General features: G+C 40.0%; 1 protein-coding gene across 2 annotated transcripts; it reads right to left on the bottom strand.

The window, feature by feature from the left end:
• Nucleotides 1–546: 546 nt before the first annotated feature.
• tbx20 (T-box transcription factor 20) lies at nucleotides 547–14,364 on the bottom strand. Of its 2 annotated transcripts, none has more exons than XM_071529509.1 (8): nucleotides 14,238–14,364; nucleotides 12,560–12,794; nucleotides 10,965–11,129; nucleotides 9,410–9,518; nucleotides 4,739–4,897; nucleotides 3,363–3,469; nucleotides 1,649–1,761; nucleotides 547–875 (listed from the first exon to the last, which is right to left on the bottom strand). In XM_071529509.1, the coding sequence occupies exons 1-8, from the start codon at nucleotides 14,362–14,364 to the stop codon at nucleotides 547–549; spliced, it is 1,344 nt and encodes a 447-aa protein (XP_071385610.1). The 2 variants fall into 2 exon arrangements, with proteins under 2 accessions (XP_071385610.1, XP_071385611.1); XM_071529510.1 differs by having other exon boundaries at nucleotides 3,393–3,469.
• Nucleotides 14,365–15,633: the final 1,269 nt, after the last annotated feature.

The raw sequence follows: 15,633 nt of genomic DNA, 5'->3' as shown, positions 1-15,633 counted from the left end.
ACACCCGCTTCAAAGGCTCAGCGGAGACTGCTCGCTCCGTAGCCACTGCTGACTGTTAACTCTTTAAAAGGTGGCAGGGTCCTTCCTGTTGATTTGAGTTCAAGTTGAGGATTTGCAACCACATACAGGGAGTTTACAAATGTTTACTTCCTCAACCCAAAGTTCTTCTGTCCTTTCTTCAAGGGGGCCAGGACCAGACGTACTCCTTTATTCGTCTTGCGTTAAGTTTTCATAGTTTGTATTGAGGTCGTAAGTGTTTGTACAAAGTCACTAGTGTTCATAGTAACCACTGGACCAGGCGGTGTTTCGGCAGGTCCTAGGGGGGCGCCACAGTCCCTCGTTCTCCGGTACGGCCGTCAGCATGCCACAGCCTCTCCAGATCGTTACCGTCACCTCGCTCGCTGCGGGTGAATTATTTACAAAGACCAGAGGGAAAAGAAACAACAAAAAACAGGAGGGGTGATGAGCCAGAGTGGGGAAATAACTGGTTGTGTTTGGGGATGAGCGTTAAGAGTGAGGGTCGGCCGTCTCTTCCCCGGGACGGAGTCATACGAAGGGGGTCATGACGGTGGAGGAGTGGCGTAGTCCCTGGATGGCGGCGTAGGGGCCCTGCTGGAAGTAGTGGTGGTAGCGCGGCATGTGGAAGGAGGGGAAGGAGGGCCCGCTGCCCTGCATGGTCCCGGCCAGCGCCGTGGGCGTCAGCGGCATGCCCAGCCGGCTGTAGGGCGGCAGCGAGCCCTGGATGGGGTGCGGCAGGGAAGCGGTGCCGCCGCCCATGGCCGACAGGGACTGAGGGTGCTGGAAGCCCGAGAAGCCCGAGGTGGTGGTGACCCAGGAGCTCAGGGAGAGGTTGTCTGAGGCGGTGAACGCCGAGCCTGAGGAGACATTAGAATATAGGGTGTGTGTAAATATAAGGGTCAGATATAAGAAGGTAAGGGCAAGGGAGACAGGTCACATTTAGATTCTTATTTTTATTGCCAATTATCATTTTTTAGCCATATCTGTGAAACTAGTGGAGATAGAGACTTGATTCCAAATCTTAAGGGCATATTTTTAGGGTCACAAAATCAATTTAACTTAAAAATTTAAGTGATAACGTGTCCTGGCTCAGATTTTTGCTTTTAGATGTTTTATTACAGAAAGTGTATGAAACCCATGACCAAAATAGTCATACATTCTGTGATTGTGTTACTTATGGATGGAATTATAGTGAAAATAAATTATTCCCCTTTTTGCTGGGGACCCCCTGGAACCCCCTCAAGGACCCCTGGGGGTCCCCAGACCCCTCTCTCTGTATTTTGAACTATGCAATAAAGGTGACAATGCCAAAAAATAAATAAATGACAGGATGTCTTTGGGTAAAAGTTGTTCAGTGTTGGCAGAGGTTTGCACTTTACAAACTTATGGAAACGTTTGCATGAACTTGTACCCCCTCATAAATATGAGGTACACTCCGGCTAACAGCTAACAGCTAACAAGCAAGCCTTTCAATTTTGTCTCTGTGACAACAAAGATACAAATAAACAATAGGAGGCAGAAGTTTTAAACTACCCATATTGCGGGGCTACCGGGCTATATTGTTTTTTGCAAGATCTTTGTCTATCTGCGTTATATGTGATGACATCATCAGTGTGCGACAGCAGCTTACCCCTGGCGTGCGCGGCGTGCCCGTCCTCCCCCAGGTTGTCCTCGTCGCCGGCGTAGGTTCGGATGGGCGACCGGGCGTAGGAGTGCTTATGGATCAGACTCTCAACACTTTCCCTGCAGCAAAAGCCGAAGAGAGAAGCCCAAAATAAATCTCGACATTCAGTTCAGTGGATTTACGCCTAAATATGATCATCCTTCACAATACACTTTGGTCAGGCAAAAGTACCCATGTTTTTTTCACACTAATTAAATAGTACAAAGTTGGAATATGGCAGATTTTTCCACATGAACATAATCATAATCATTACATTTGATAAAGTTTTTATATAGTGTATCTATGTATCTGCATTGATGTATCTTCTACTTTTCTACGGCTTTCATATCACAGCATATTTGTAGCCAGCCAAGAACAAAGGAAAACACACACACAGAAATTTTTTGTCAATGTGTCTGAATATGTGTGTGTTGACTGTGTGTAGTTGTTTATATGTGTGTGTCGACTATGCATGTAGACGTTTATGTGTGTGTGTGTGTGTGTGTGTGTAGATGTTTGTGTGTGTATGTTCACTATCCCGCAAAGTGCATTAGCTCATTTGAGTCTTGTCAGACAGCGCTTCCCAAACACAGTGACACAAATTGTGGGGGGAGGTACTGAGCTTGTATCTGTGTGTGTGTGTGTGTGTGTGTGTGTGTGTGTGAGGGTGGACAGGCAAGTGGTCTGCATCATAAGAGCCATGCGTCCACATTAGTAGCCCCCACCCCAACTCCCCCAGCCCCCCAATTAGGTTAGGAAAGTGCAATATCTGTCAGCGGAGCAGTACAAATGTGTGTGTTTTTATCAGTGCCGGGCCCCTCTGGCACAGAGGCCACCACGGGCTCCCACAATGCACGGCAGGGTAGGAGGGAGGGTGGGGAGGGAGGGGGGGACAGGGGAGGGGGGGGGCGGGGCAAGCTGGTTTCAATCAGTCACCGCGACCAATTGAATTACACCGTGTTTTAGTGCAGTGGCCGACTCCAGACTAATGCGATTTCTGCAGCTCCCCGAAGATCAATTGATCAGGTCTAATTCACAGCCCTCAAAAAGAGAAAGACAGAGAGGGAGAGAGAGGGGAGGGGGGTGGGGGGGTGGAGGGGGGGGGGGGGGTATAGGGTCTGGCTGCGTTTTGGCAGTCTCAGATCTGTTGGGTTGTTTGATTGAGGGAAATGGGCAGATGGTTTGATTTTGTCAGCTGATTTTGGCCATAGTGCCGGAATCAGGAATTACGAGAAGTGTGTGTTTTGGCTGCGTTCATAAAATCCTTTGGATGGGACGGTGGGGGTTTTGCATGTGTGTGTGTGTGTGTGTGTGTGTGTGTGTGCGTATGTGTGGCTTTGTGCATGAGCTGACACCTCTCTCTCATGCGCACACATACACTGTACACTAAAATACAAATCACAGAGACAGAGAGAAAAATAGAGTGGTATCTGTGGTAACTAGTGACAATAACAGAGAGGAAGAAAGAAAGAAAGAAAGAAAGAAAGAAAGACAACGACTAATGATAATGAATGTTTCCTGAACATGGATTATCTTTTCATGCATGAAAAGTAAACACTGTGGTCTGTATATTTACTAATGAGCAGCAGTCCCTGTGTATCCAACACACACACACACACACACACACACACACACATTCATATTGTATATCTTATCGGTGGCGGCGGCGACGGAAATAAACAAACAGTGAAGGACCCAGAATTCCCTGTACCTCTCCATGTCCGTCAGCCGCGAGGAGTCCCGGAAGCCCTTGGCAAACGGGTTGCTGTCGATCTTCAGCTTGGTTATCTGGAAAATACCGGAAGGGAGGAGGGGAGGGGAGTGTGTGTGTGTGTGTGTGTGTGGGGGGGGGCAAAATGCATCAGACGTCAATTTTTCTCCTCTTTTTCTCCCTCTCCATCCCTCCCTCCTTCAAGACAGAAGGATGAACACACCGCATTTAAAGTCACTACTTGTGGTAAACCGAAAACACCCCACAATTTGCTATTTAAAACAAACAAAAAACCCACTCATGTTAACATTCAGCTGACCAAAATATTCATATTTTAAACACGGGAGGCTTCTTCAGCTGCAGTAGCAATCAAAACAGAGGGTTCAGTTTTGTTTCTGTGACTTTTAGATAGCACTCCTTCCCTCTGGCTGTTGCTCTTTCTCTCTTTATCTCTCCGCCTCTCTTTCTGTTTCTGTCTTTATTTCTCTCTCTCTCTCTCGTTCTCTTTCCCTGTCTCCCTGTCTGTCTTTTTTCCTATCTCTGTTTCTGGATCTGTTCTTATGTTTTCTGTTTCTTCCTCTCTGTCTGGCGCAGCAGAATAGGCAGCCGCAGTCCGCCTCAACATGCTTCTTCCTGCAGCTTGGCTCACCGCTCTGTAATGTTAACATAACAGCCGAGCATAATGACTAAGATTCGGTTTCTGCTCATGTTCAGACTGACATCTCACTGATCCGGCCGCTGGATCGCTTTACGGCACAAAACCGGAGGAGGGCACTGTTCTTCCAGAGCGAATGGAGCTAAAGCTTAAAAGACATTCATGTTTATTATCTATTATTATCTATTATTATCTATTACGATCTATTATTATCAGCTTGTTCTTCAAAACAAACGCAGAGGGACACCAGGGAGGGGAACAAGTAGCAACATCTTCTTTGTGACAGGAAGCAAGATGGTTTATGGGAAATGTAGTCTTAACACTGGCACTATAATATAATACCACCGGTGTGAGATAGAAGCTACCAATCATCTCAACCATGGTGTCATTTGTTTACAGTAATTATACAGGTACCACAGTTAATTTGACAGTGATATGCTGATAAAATGCTACACATTGCACCTTTAAAGCTCAAAATCTGGTGATTTTGTACATGGTGCTTTATGGGTTAATACAGGTGTCCTGGAGTTGAGTTGCAGGAGATTAAGGCTTATTGATTTTGGCAGTGAATTCCCTCCATACACCCGAGGCATCAACCTCCCTTTGCTGGGAGTATTTCCTGCTTTGGGGGGGAGGAGCTGTCGTGATATGGGCCGTGGCCATTGGCCCGCTCCGGCTGCCTGTCACTCACCAGCTGGTTCTGATAGGCCGTGACGGCTGTGAAGACGGTCTCGGTGAAGACGAAGGTGCGGAACTCCTCGGACTTGAGGTTGAGCAGCGAGGCGGTGTGGTCTTTCTTCTTGATGATGTGAACCCGTGGCTGGTACTTGTGCATGGAGTTGAGAATGATCTGGAGAGGAAGAATCAGAATCAGTTTAATCATCAAGTGCAATAAACATGAAGGAGTTAGTGACCTTGATGCAGAGGCGTATTGGTACACACTGACACACAGCACAAGGACAACAGAGAGACAGAGAGAGACAGACGAGAACACAGTGATGACATACTCTCTGTAAATATATACAAGATATATACAGTCTGATGGATGCCTTTATGAAACGTATCTTGCAGTATCAGGGGTAAATACATCGGGCTTGGGGTCAGTTATGTTTTTGTCCCAATGAATTCAAAACATACAGTGAAACTGCTATTCCTCAGTTACTGGCTGAGTTATTGTTCATTCTCAATGATTTCCTTCATGGTAGGACAGAGGGGTTAGGACATGGGGTTAGGACATGTTTGGAATAAATAAAGGAAGGGTTTCAGTCCAAATTGCTCTATATGCATTTAAAAAAAAAAAAAAAAACCCGATTCCAAACCCAAATTCATCAGTCAATCTTAAAAAAGAGGATTCTATCCAGAAAAAAACATTTTCTAAGCAAAGATCATAAGATGACTCCTAACCTTCATATTAACCTGTAGTAAGTGTCTTTTTTTCAAATTGTGGATATCTCAATAGAATAGAATATCAATAAAATAGAATAGGAGAAAATATAAATAACAAATAAATTGTTTTACTCCATTATGAGATGTCTGCTTAATTTGACAAAAAGATAGCTGGCACAAAACTCACTGGGGATTACTGCTGCAGTTATTAGCTATTTTTAAACCTTTGCTTATAAAACAGTTATAACTAAATTTGCAATTGTAACATAGAAAAATGTGTAAGATGGTAATTTAAAAAAAAAAACGTTAACATGGAACATGAGGTAACGATTTTTCAGTTTTTCTAGGATTGTTTTGGAATGAAAAACCCTCATATCCAAACCAGCTATCAGTCTGAGTGAAAGGCAAACAAAGACAGAGAAAACAGGACAGACGAGAAGTAGAACAGCATGAAGACTTCAATAAAAGACACACACTGAAAGAGAGAGAGAGAGAGAGAGAGAGAGAGAGAGAGAGAAAAAGAGAATGCAATGAGTGGAAAAAGAGAAAGATAGAGGGAGGAGGGAGAGAGGAGTGTGAACAGATAAAGGTGTTAACACTGCAGACATGGCTGCTCTGTCTGGCTGCAGCAGAGGAAACAGCAGCACAGTTTATATCTGCTTTCTGACTCGGGGACAGAGGGAGCCGGGGACTCGGGTGAATAAAGGAGCAACATAAATACTGATACACAATATGAGTGTATCACTCCTTTATCGAGCTGCAGGAAAAGTTCAGTTCCCTCATGCAGTTGACTTTTAAGTCACAGTGTGTAAAAGATGACCCATCACAAAACCCTATAGGCCTAAGTTGTTTGTGATTGTGTAATTTTAGTTAATTGTGTATATGTTTGTATAGATATGCATGTTTTTATGTAGTATGTGTGTATACTGTATGTATATATATTTTTTTTATTTTGTACATTTTCTGTTTGTATTGTGGGGAATTGAGCACATGTTTGTCAAATGCTTTGTTAGTTTCTATATAGTTTCTATATCGATAAACATATTTGAATAATCATGGTGTTGACCTGGGTGTATAAATGAGTACACTAAATAATAATATAATAATACCTAATACAGCTCTATGCTTTGCTTTTATTTTTTTTTCTGACCAACAGGGACAATAGAAACTAATGACTTAGGTGAATAAATAACTAAAATGAATACTTTGAATACTGATAGAAGCATTGCTCCTTTATCTAGCTGCAGGAAAAAAAACTCAGGATGCCAGCAACACATAATTAAAATGATAAGCTAAATATAATAATAGTGACTCTTTTGTTCTTTTATTTCAGTGTTGATGAGAGCTTTGCTGCTTTAGTTGCAGGCAAGCATGCAACTCTATGGCTTAGGCTACTTAGATTTTTTTTCTGACCAACAAGTACGACAGAAGGATAATGACTGATGATTAAATGACTAAAATGATTTTCATCATCATAAGATAATAGTAGATGTATTATTACAGTGTTGATGAGAGTGTTTGCTCCTTTATCTAGCTGCAGGTGTGAACTCAGCCATGCAGCTGGTCGGTTTTTGTAACTCACATGGATTATAAAATGCTAGAAACATAGGTGAATAGGTAAACTAACTGCATTGTGTGTAATAAGTTACTAGTGAATGTTCTGTTCTGTTACTACAGTGTTGTTGGTGCAATCCCTCCTTTATCTAGCTGTAGACAAAACATTTAACCACATGGTTTAAACTGTTTTGTCTGAGTAGGAGGCGAGTGAGTCAAGTGAATAAAGAAAAGAAATGCTTATTGTCTGATAAGATAATAATGAATGTTTTATTGCTTCAATGTTGAGAGGATTGTCCTTTTATCTAGCAGGGGGGAGGATACCATGGCAACTAGAGACTCAGGTAAATACATGAGTAAATGTTATGTTACATTACAGCAATCCCTGAGTATTTTTATTCTTTCTAGGCTTTTTAGTCCAGTATAGGAAGCTTGTGACTTTTGTGAATTAATGGGTAATACATGCTGTTTGTGTGATAGAGATAATACTGACAGTTATATGTGTATACTACAATGTTGTTGAGCCATGGGGTAGACTTTTGTTTTTCTAGCAACGCAGATAGAGTTAGATGGGTAAGAAAGTGAACGGGTAAAATAAATGCTTGTATGGTCATCAGATAATCAGGAATGTTATTTCTGTTATCGTGACTTCACTATCATTTAACCACATAAAACAAAACAAACAGCAGTGTTGCAAGGCATCGTTCTCAATTTGAAGGCGTTAATATGAAGACAGGCTGTCTGTTCCTACTGAAGCTGTTAACAGGGAAACAGGCGGTTGAATTTTGACAATATTTCATATTTATTTGAGAAGAATTGAGGGGTTTCATTGCAAAATGCTATATACACATTTTGTGGAAAAAAAGTTATGAAGCTCCATTGCTCAGTACCTCAGAAATACAGATTACTGCCTCCTGTATTGTAAATGTTACTATTTTGAAAGCAAAAGTGTAAAGAGAGCTAAAAACTCAAACATTACTCCACAGTGAGTCACTTTCAGGACAACAATCATTTTGTTAGAAAAGGAATGTGATTTTTGAAGTGGTGGGAATCTCAAATGGATCGATTCAGTTGCTCCTGAAAACAAACTGTCAGTGATGTGAGGTCATTTTTACTAGAACTGGAAAGAAAAATGATCCACACTGAGGCACACTTCACTTTTATAAATTATATTCACTGTAGGAATTGTATTATTTATTGACAATCAATAAGCAAATTGTTCCAAAATGAGATATCTGACCAGTGTGCCACGCTGTGATTTATATAATATAGCTTACTCTTTAAAGGATGGTAATGTAAGGCAACATAAATCCTCATTTGAAAAAAAAAATAGCATTTTTACAAACTGGATCGTCTAGATTTTATAGTTATTGATAAACTGCAGATTTGTTTAGGCTATATAAAATTTATAGCATTTGGGGAAAAAAAGTATTTAAATAGGCTACTGATTTTTATTATTTTATTATGATTGTTTTATGATGATGATGATGATTATTATTATTATTATTATTGTTATTATTAGGCTATTATTATTTTTTACTTCCATGCAAATAGTGGCATGTTTTCAATAGGAGGTCGTTTTTTTTTTTTTTACTCAGGAAAAGGCAGGTAACACACACACACACACACACACACACACACACACACACACTTGAAGATAATAATTAACTGTTTCCCAGGCTGTGTCCTAATCTCGTCTAATTAATGGATAAAGTCAAATCTGTACCGTTCTCCAGGAGCCAGCCTGCATCTGAATGTAACGATGACTTCATACGTTTAAGAGTGAAAGGCGGATTAAAAGAGCAATTTGCTTAAGTCAATAATATTAATGTCAAAAGTTAAAAGGCAAATAGGCTGCAATTATAATGTCACATGAAAAACTCAGCCCTTTTATTTTTGATAAAGCTATTTCGTGGGAGTTCAATGTGAATCTCTAGTTTGCAGTTAAATGTCAAGTCGACTGAGCAGACAAAACCGTTGATGCTAATTATTTTTTACATGACATTGTGTTCATATTTTGTGACACTAGCTAGGCTATATAACGACAATTTATTTTACACTTTTTTTTTTTATCCACGCCACATATCTAAAAGATGATCCTCCATATCAAATTCAACAGATAGGCAGTTCAACAGATTTTATATGGTTAATATGTGAGTTAATTCAGTATCGTCGTGCTTTTTCAAACTTTTAACCTATGTATTTTTTTTTGTTATTATTATTTTCATGACGGTGCCGTAAACACATAGGATCTTCAGTCACCCAAAACAAACCCGTACTCAATAAGTTTGCTAACGTTACCTATTTCAAGCTAGTTTAAGCATTCCACAAAGCCTATTTAACGTGGTTATAATGTAGTTAGGTTAATTCGCTTGTTCATTTTCACGACACAAAACACTGATATTAAATGTAATGTCCTTACGTGTCCGTGTTGGTCCAGTTCGTTGTTGGTGAGTTTGACTTTCTCGAAGGAAACCATCTGCTTCAGCAGCTGCTCGCCGGTGAACGGCGAGTCAGGATGGACGTACAACCTGGAAGAGGAAAATAACGGTTGATAGATCCCATCCTCCGTTCTGATTGGCTGAGACGCGTTCGAAGCCGTTGTAAAATACCCAATAAACGCACACCTGTGGCCGCATTACAGTTTATTTAAATATTAAATCACCACTCACACAACTGTCTTCCGTTCACGAACTATATTGCTTGGCGGAAGAGTAACGTGTAGCATAGTTATTACTGATTCATTGAATATTTGCGTTATTTTTCATTATACAGGGGTGCAGTCTAGTCCAGGCAGTGGGAATGGGTGATAGTTGGGTAAAGTGTGGGCCAAATTTAAGCTTGTAGTAGGCTATATTGGAGATCAAAATCAAGCACAAATCGAAATAAATTTATTTGTAAGCCACATCTAAAAAAAATAAAGAATAAAAATAAATAAAAATAAGGAGGAGATCTGTGATAATTTGGTGACCTACTTTTAATAGTTTGCATTTATCAATTAATAATAGGCCTATCTTGTCAGTCCCTGCATCTAATCATTTGCATTGATCAAATAAATCAAATAGACCAAAACATTAGGCTATAAATTTCCAAATAACAATATCTGTCACTCATCAGTCACTGCTCCACTTTGTCCCCAGAAATGTAGTCCAATATAAGCGGGTTTGGAAGTTTTGCCATAGTGCACCTCGTGATAAGGAGCCATTGTTTTTCTAATAAGGACTTAATAAAGACTTGCAGCTGTTCTAACGTCACTTCAAACTCGGCATCAGTTGTCTTAGGGCTTAAATGAAGATATTCATTACGAAATCAACAATTTTCGTTATCAATCTCCCCTCTTCAATGAAAACAAAACAAAACGATTGCGACATTACGATGTTAATAAATAGCCTAGCCTACACCGGTTAAAAATATTGCATAGGTCTGAATTGGAATTTAATCAATAAACAGCCTATTAGGCACCTTAGTAGACGCAATCACCTTTTTCTGGGTAACAGGCTGCTAACAGACAGTAAAAAGCACCTGCTAATGACGCTAAAATTTAAGAATTGGCCCATGATACTGACAAAATAAATGAAATGCAGCCTCATCACAACGTTGCTGATTTGACAGTAAAAAAAAACCCCGTGATTGCAGACAACAAGACTGTTGCCCACTGCCGTCATTTAGCCTACAGAAAATAACATGTCATGGAGCAAATCAATCAATTTCTGGCGATTTGTTTTTACTTGGTATTTGCTCTCCATTATAATGACGAAAACTACAAGATCAAATGCCATATATGTCCGCATATGTTACATGTGTAAGAATTTGATAGGCCTACTGTAGCCTATAGATAAAGCCTACCTATATGTAAGACAGCCTATATGGCCGCATGTTATCTTTTTATATGGGTCAGTGGTGTATCATTTACTGAGTGTAATGTAAGTAATAAACACCGTGGTAATATTGTGTTTAAAGGGGGAGAAGGTCTGTACCTGGCGGGCAGAGGAGGGTCCGCCTTGCCCGCCACCAGCCAGGAGGAGCGGTGGTAGGCGTACCGGTACCGCTTGTTGTCCACCGGGACGATGTCCATCAGCACGATGTACTTGGAGTCCTGCTCCACCCCGGAGAAAGAGACCCGGATGGTGGGGAACATCCTCCTGATGACGACACCATTATCATTATTATTAGGGCTATTATTAGTAGGCCTAATATCTGGTTATTAGGTTATTATAAGTAGTAGCTAATAGTAGTATTAGTGGTAGTAGTAGGCCTATTATTATTAGCCTAGTATAAGTAGTAGTAGTTGTAGTACTAGTGGTATTATTATTATTAGACTAATAGTAGTAGGTTAATAGGAGTAGTAGTAATAATAGCCTAGTAGTAATAGTAGTATTAGTAGGCTAATGGTGGTAGTATTAGTCGTAGTAGGCTTGTCATAGTAGTATTTAATTTATTTATTTATTTATTTTATTATGAGCTATTTTTATTATTACTATTAGTAGTATTAATAATAATAACAATATTATTATAAGCCTACATTTTAACGATTATTATGCTATTTACTGGCATATAGCCTATGGAAACCATAGATAGGCCTATAAAAATCTTGTACCTTTTAACCTCATATGTAGGAAATGTGTCACTATTACAAAAACTGGCCATTTTCACATAGACTGTGGTTTACATGCATTTACATAGGCTACATGCTACACAAATTGATCCGGAAGGTTTATTCAAGAGCATATTGTCAAATATGACCTATCTATGAATATATTTGCATATATTTAAAACGTTCTATGAGCTCATCCAGGGATACAGCACACCTAAATATATTTGTATAGTTTGCCAGAATATATTATTCATAAATGTAGCCTATTTACCTATATTTGTCATACCCTGCGGTGTATGTGGCCTTACGTGGCCGTATGCTATATACTGTATATATATATATATATTTTTTTGCTTATGAAATAAATATTTACACAAGTCAGGTTACCAAGGTCAGTTAAACAGAAGATTATGGAGTCTCAGATAAGCTCTGTTCAGTCTACAGTTCACTGTCTGAGGAAAAGACACTGATAAGATGATAGTTTGTCTTTTCTCAGTTTGTAGAAGCCTAAACTGTAACCAATGAACCAATGATACAAACAAGCATAATCCAAAGAGAAGAATCCATAATGCCCTGAACACCTCCACAATAGGAGTATGAATAGGAATATAAATTGTATCCTTATTTTATTTAATCAATAGTTTTATGTTGTGTTATTACGTCAGCATTGACCATATACCCTATAACGAAAAATCACTGCAATATTCCTGTAATAGCCTATTCCTATAGTGTGTGTGTGTGTGTGTGTGTGTGTGTGTGTGTGTGTGTGGTAGGCTACTTAACAGTGATTTTTATGGTATCACTATAATATTCCTATACTTAAATTTTCACTGTGATATTTGTATTCCTCTCAAATTTATCATAGGATTACTGTTCTTTTTCCTAATGGTACTAATACACAGAACTGTACAGTCAGCAGTATATTTGGGTGTGAAATATAGAATATGATAGGCCTAAATATAAAATAAAGTAAACTACCTTCCAGACTTGGTGATGATCATCTCAGTGCCGAGCTCGTGAAATTTGTCCCACAGCTCTTTGGTCTCCAGGCTGCAGGAGATTTTGGCCATCTCCTCGCTAGGGATGCCGGGATTGGTGGGGATGAGCGGCTCCGTGCACACCGCGGGCGCGCTCCCGCTGAAGTCCCCGTGCCCGTCCAGGGCCGACAGGTCGCCCAGAGCCTGGTTGCAGGAGGATTTCTCTACAAATTGCTCTTTACGGGGGACGGAGACGGAAAACAAGCAAAACAACTGAGGATGGATTTAATTTCATTTCAGCTTTGTTTCATAAGGTTAAAAAATAATAATAATAAAAAAAAAATAGGGAATATATTCAGTTAAACTGCGTTGAGCAGAAAGCATGCATGAAATAATCTGCAATCACCATGAAATAAAACATAGGTCTATATTTTCTCTTCGTCTTCTTTTTCTTCTTGTACTTCTTCTTATTATCATTATTATTATTATTATTATTTTCATTAGTATCATTATTATGCTATAATACATTAGCTGTCCATACTGTACCATGTAAATAAAAAAAAGCCCAGACGATGAATGATAAACGAGATTTCCTATATGGACATAAAGATATTGATAGTTTGGGAAAGCATTTGCCCAATTTGACTCTAATTACAAAAAATAAAAAGCAAAAGAAATGCCAAGACGATATCGTTCTTTTGTCTGAATATTTCTGACAGTTTTTAATGATAAACAAACCAGGACAGTATCCCGTTAGCACTAAACATTTTGTGGATGATTGAAGTTGCACCTGACCCATCAGTTCCATAAGACCAATATATAGGCTAGTAGATCCGTTATGACTGATGATATATAAATACAAAATGAGATAAATAAAGAAATATATTCACTCTATTTGTAGAGCTCTATATTCCAAAACGCTTCATATAAATTTGGGGGTAGAAAAAAAATCATAGCCTATAATCATCTCATCATTCAATATCTCTAAAATACAGAGGATCCAGTCTGTCAAACTGGCATCATTTTGTCAGCCAAGCATATGTACTTCTATTGGCTTTAACGTTGTGTTATAAATCAGTTTACTTTGTTAATGGATATCTCATTTTTGAAACAAATTCTTAATTTCAAACAAATGCGCAATCATAACTTCCGTGCGTAAATATGTAAACCTCTAATGTATACGTGACATTAGGGATGTCAATTGCCCCCTATTCTTTTTTTTTTTTTTTTTTTTTTTTACAAGATATTAATACAGATTTTTATAAGCTTACAGCCCACGATCTAAGGCTTTTTAATAACCTATAAATATTATTACTATAGTTACATTTAAATATAATAAAGGCAGACCGTTGGCACATTGGTGCGTTTATCTGTACCTTTACCTCACTGTTAATAAAGACACTTTACATCTTTATTTGTTTATCTGTTGTTTTATCCTCATTATGTTCTCTTCTTGTAGGCCCAATTACTTTTAATTATCTCCAATACGCTGCATTTGTTCCAGTTTTATCTTTTTCCTTCCCTCTGCTGCTGCACCGACCCAGTTTCCTCGCGGGGAAGTTTCATAATCTTCCATAAACTCTCAGGATTTTGGGTAAAAATTAGGTTAAAGGCTCTTTACGTGTAATCTAACCCCCTGAACCTGCATTAAATTACAGTATTGCCCTCTGCCAGCTTACCGAGAGGCTTGATGGTGTTCTCCTCCGTCTCTTTGTCCTTGGGTTTCCCACTGGACATCAGGGCGGCGATGGAGAAAGCATTTGCCCGGGATGAGAGCTGTGGCTTCGGGGAGGACGTGTACTCCATGGCGGTGAAAAAAAAAACGGTTGGACCAAAATCTTCTCAAAGAAAAAAAAAACCCAAAATACAAAACTCCTGAACCGCTCAAGTCGCCTGTCCCGCCTGTTGGCTCCCCGCGACAGAAAAATGCGCACGGTTTCTCCGCGATCTCGGTCTGTGCACGCTATACTTTCCTAAATAGACAAATACTCGCCACTTAAAACGCTTGTCACTTAGTTACAACACTTGGAGGGTGCATGGTCAGGAGGAGGACTGACTTAGGCTACTGACTGCGGTGCCAGATCTGAGGCCAGCGGCTCTTTGGGAAGCTCCAGTCCTGCTCACCCTCCCCTTATAATTTCACTCTCCCCTCCAATCCCTGCCTCGGCCTCCACGTCACTTTCCCCCCTGTCCCACTCGGGGAACAGCAGCTCTGATACTGAGCAGCCAATTAAAGAAACTACATCTCTGTCGTCTCTCTGAAGGAGGGGCTGCCAGGTTTTTTTTTCATGCCCAGGACCCCCAAATACAGAGAGGAATCATGTCTGAGACGATTTTTATTTGCTAGATATGACTTCATGCAGAATCACATAAGTCTCCATACTGTAGGTGGAGTGGCAGCTACAGTGGGGAAAGCCAAACCTGTAGACAAAAAAGTCATTTTTATACACTCTCTCATTGGACAAACTTATGAGGAGTGAAATAAAAGTGAAATTTAGTTATTCCTCATTTTGCCAGGACCCCCTGGAACCCTCTCTATGGCCCCTGCAGGTCCCCAGACCGAACTTTGGAAACCATGACCTATAATGTCAACAGTAGGAATTGTGTTTTTCTTAAGAAATGTGTCCACGATGCTGCTATTTGGTTATTAATGACAGTCAGTAGGAGCCTACCAAGGCTATTTAATGAGAGCTTTACGCGTGGGCACTGTTTGATTGACACACACACACACACACACACACACACATTTAAATTTGGTAAAGTGGCACGTAGGTAACAACGGATACGCACACGGATTCAGTTTCATATCTCCCGCACGCATGTTTAGCCTATATAAATCCCCTTGTAAATAATTGTCAGTTGCGAAACTAAAAGCAATACTCAATTTTGATTGGCCAATGAAGCATTCTGCTGTCCGTTAGTCCTGAGTAACAGACCGTTTCACAGCTAATCATATCACTCCGCGGTCAAGAAATTCTAATCAGCTTAACTAGCGACACCTTGTGGCAAAAAGCCGTTACTCCTTGGTTAGTTAGACTACTGGTGGCAAACACTCTTAACCGAGGTTATAGAAAC

This window comes from Centroberyx affinis, unplaced genomic scaffold (assembly GCF_046629955.1).
Source record: "Centroberyx affinis isolate AG114_WGS23_722 - 3 ecotype Tasmania unplaced genomic scaffold, CSIRO-AGI_Caff_v1 ptg001796l_1, whole genome shotgun sequence".
Lineage (NCBI taxonomy): Eukaryota > Metazoa > Chordata > Actinopteri > Beryciformes > Berycidae > Centroberyx > Centroberyx affinis.
Note: the sequence above shows the minus strand (reverse complement) of the source record. Positions and strands in the feature narration are given on the sequence as shown.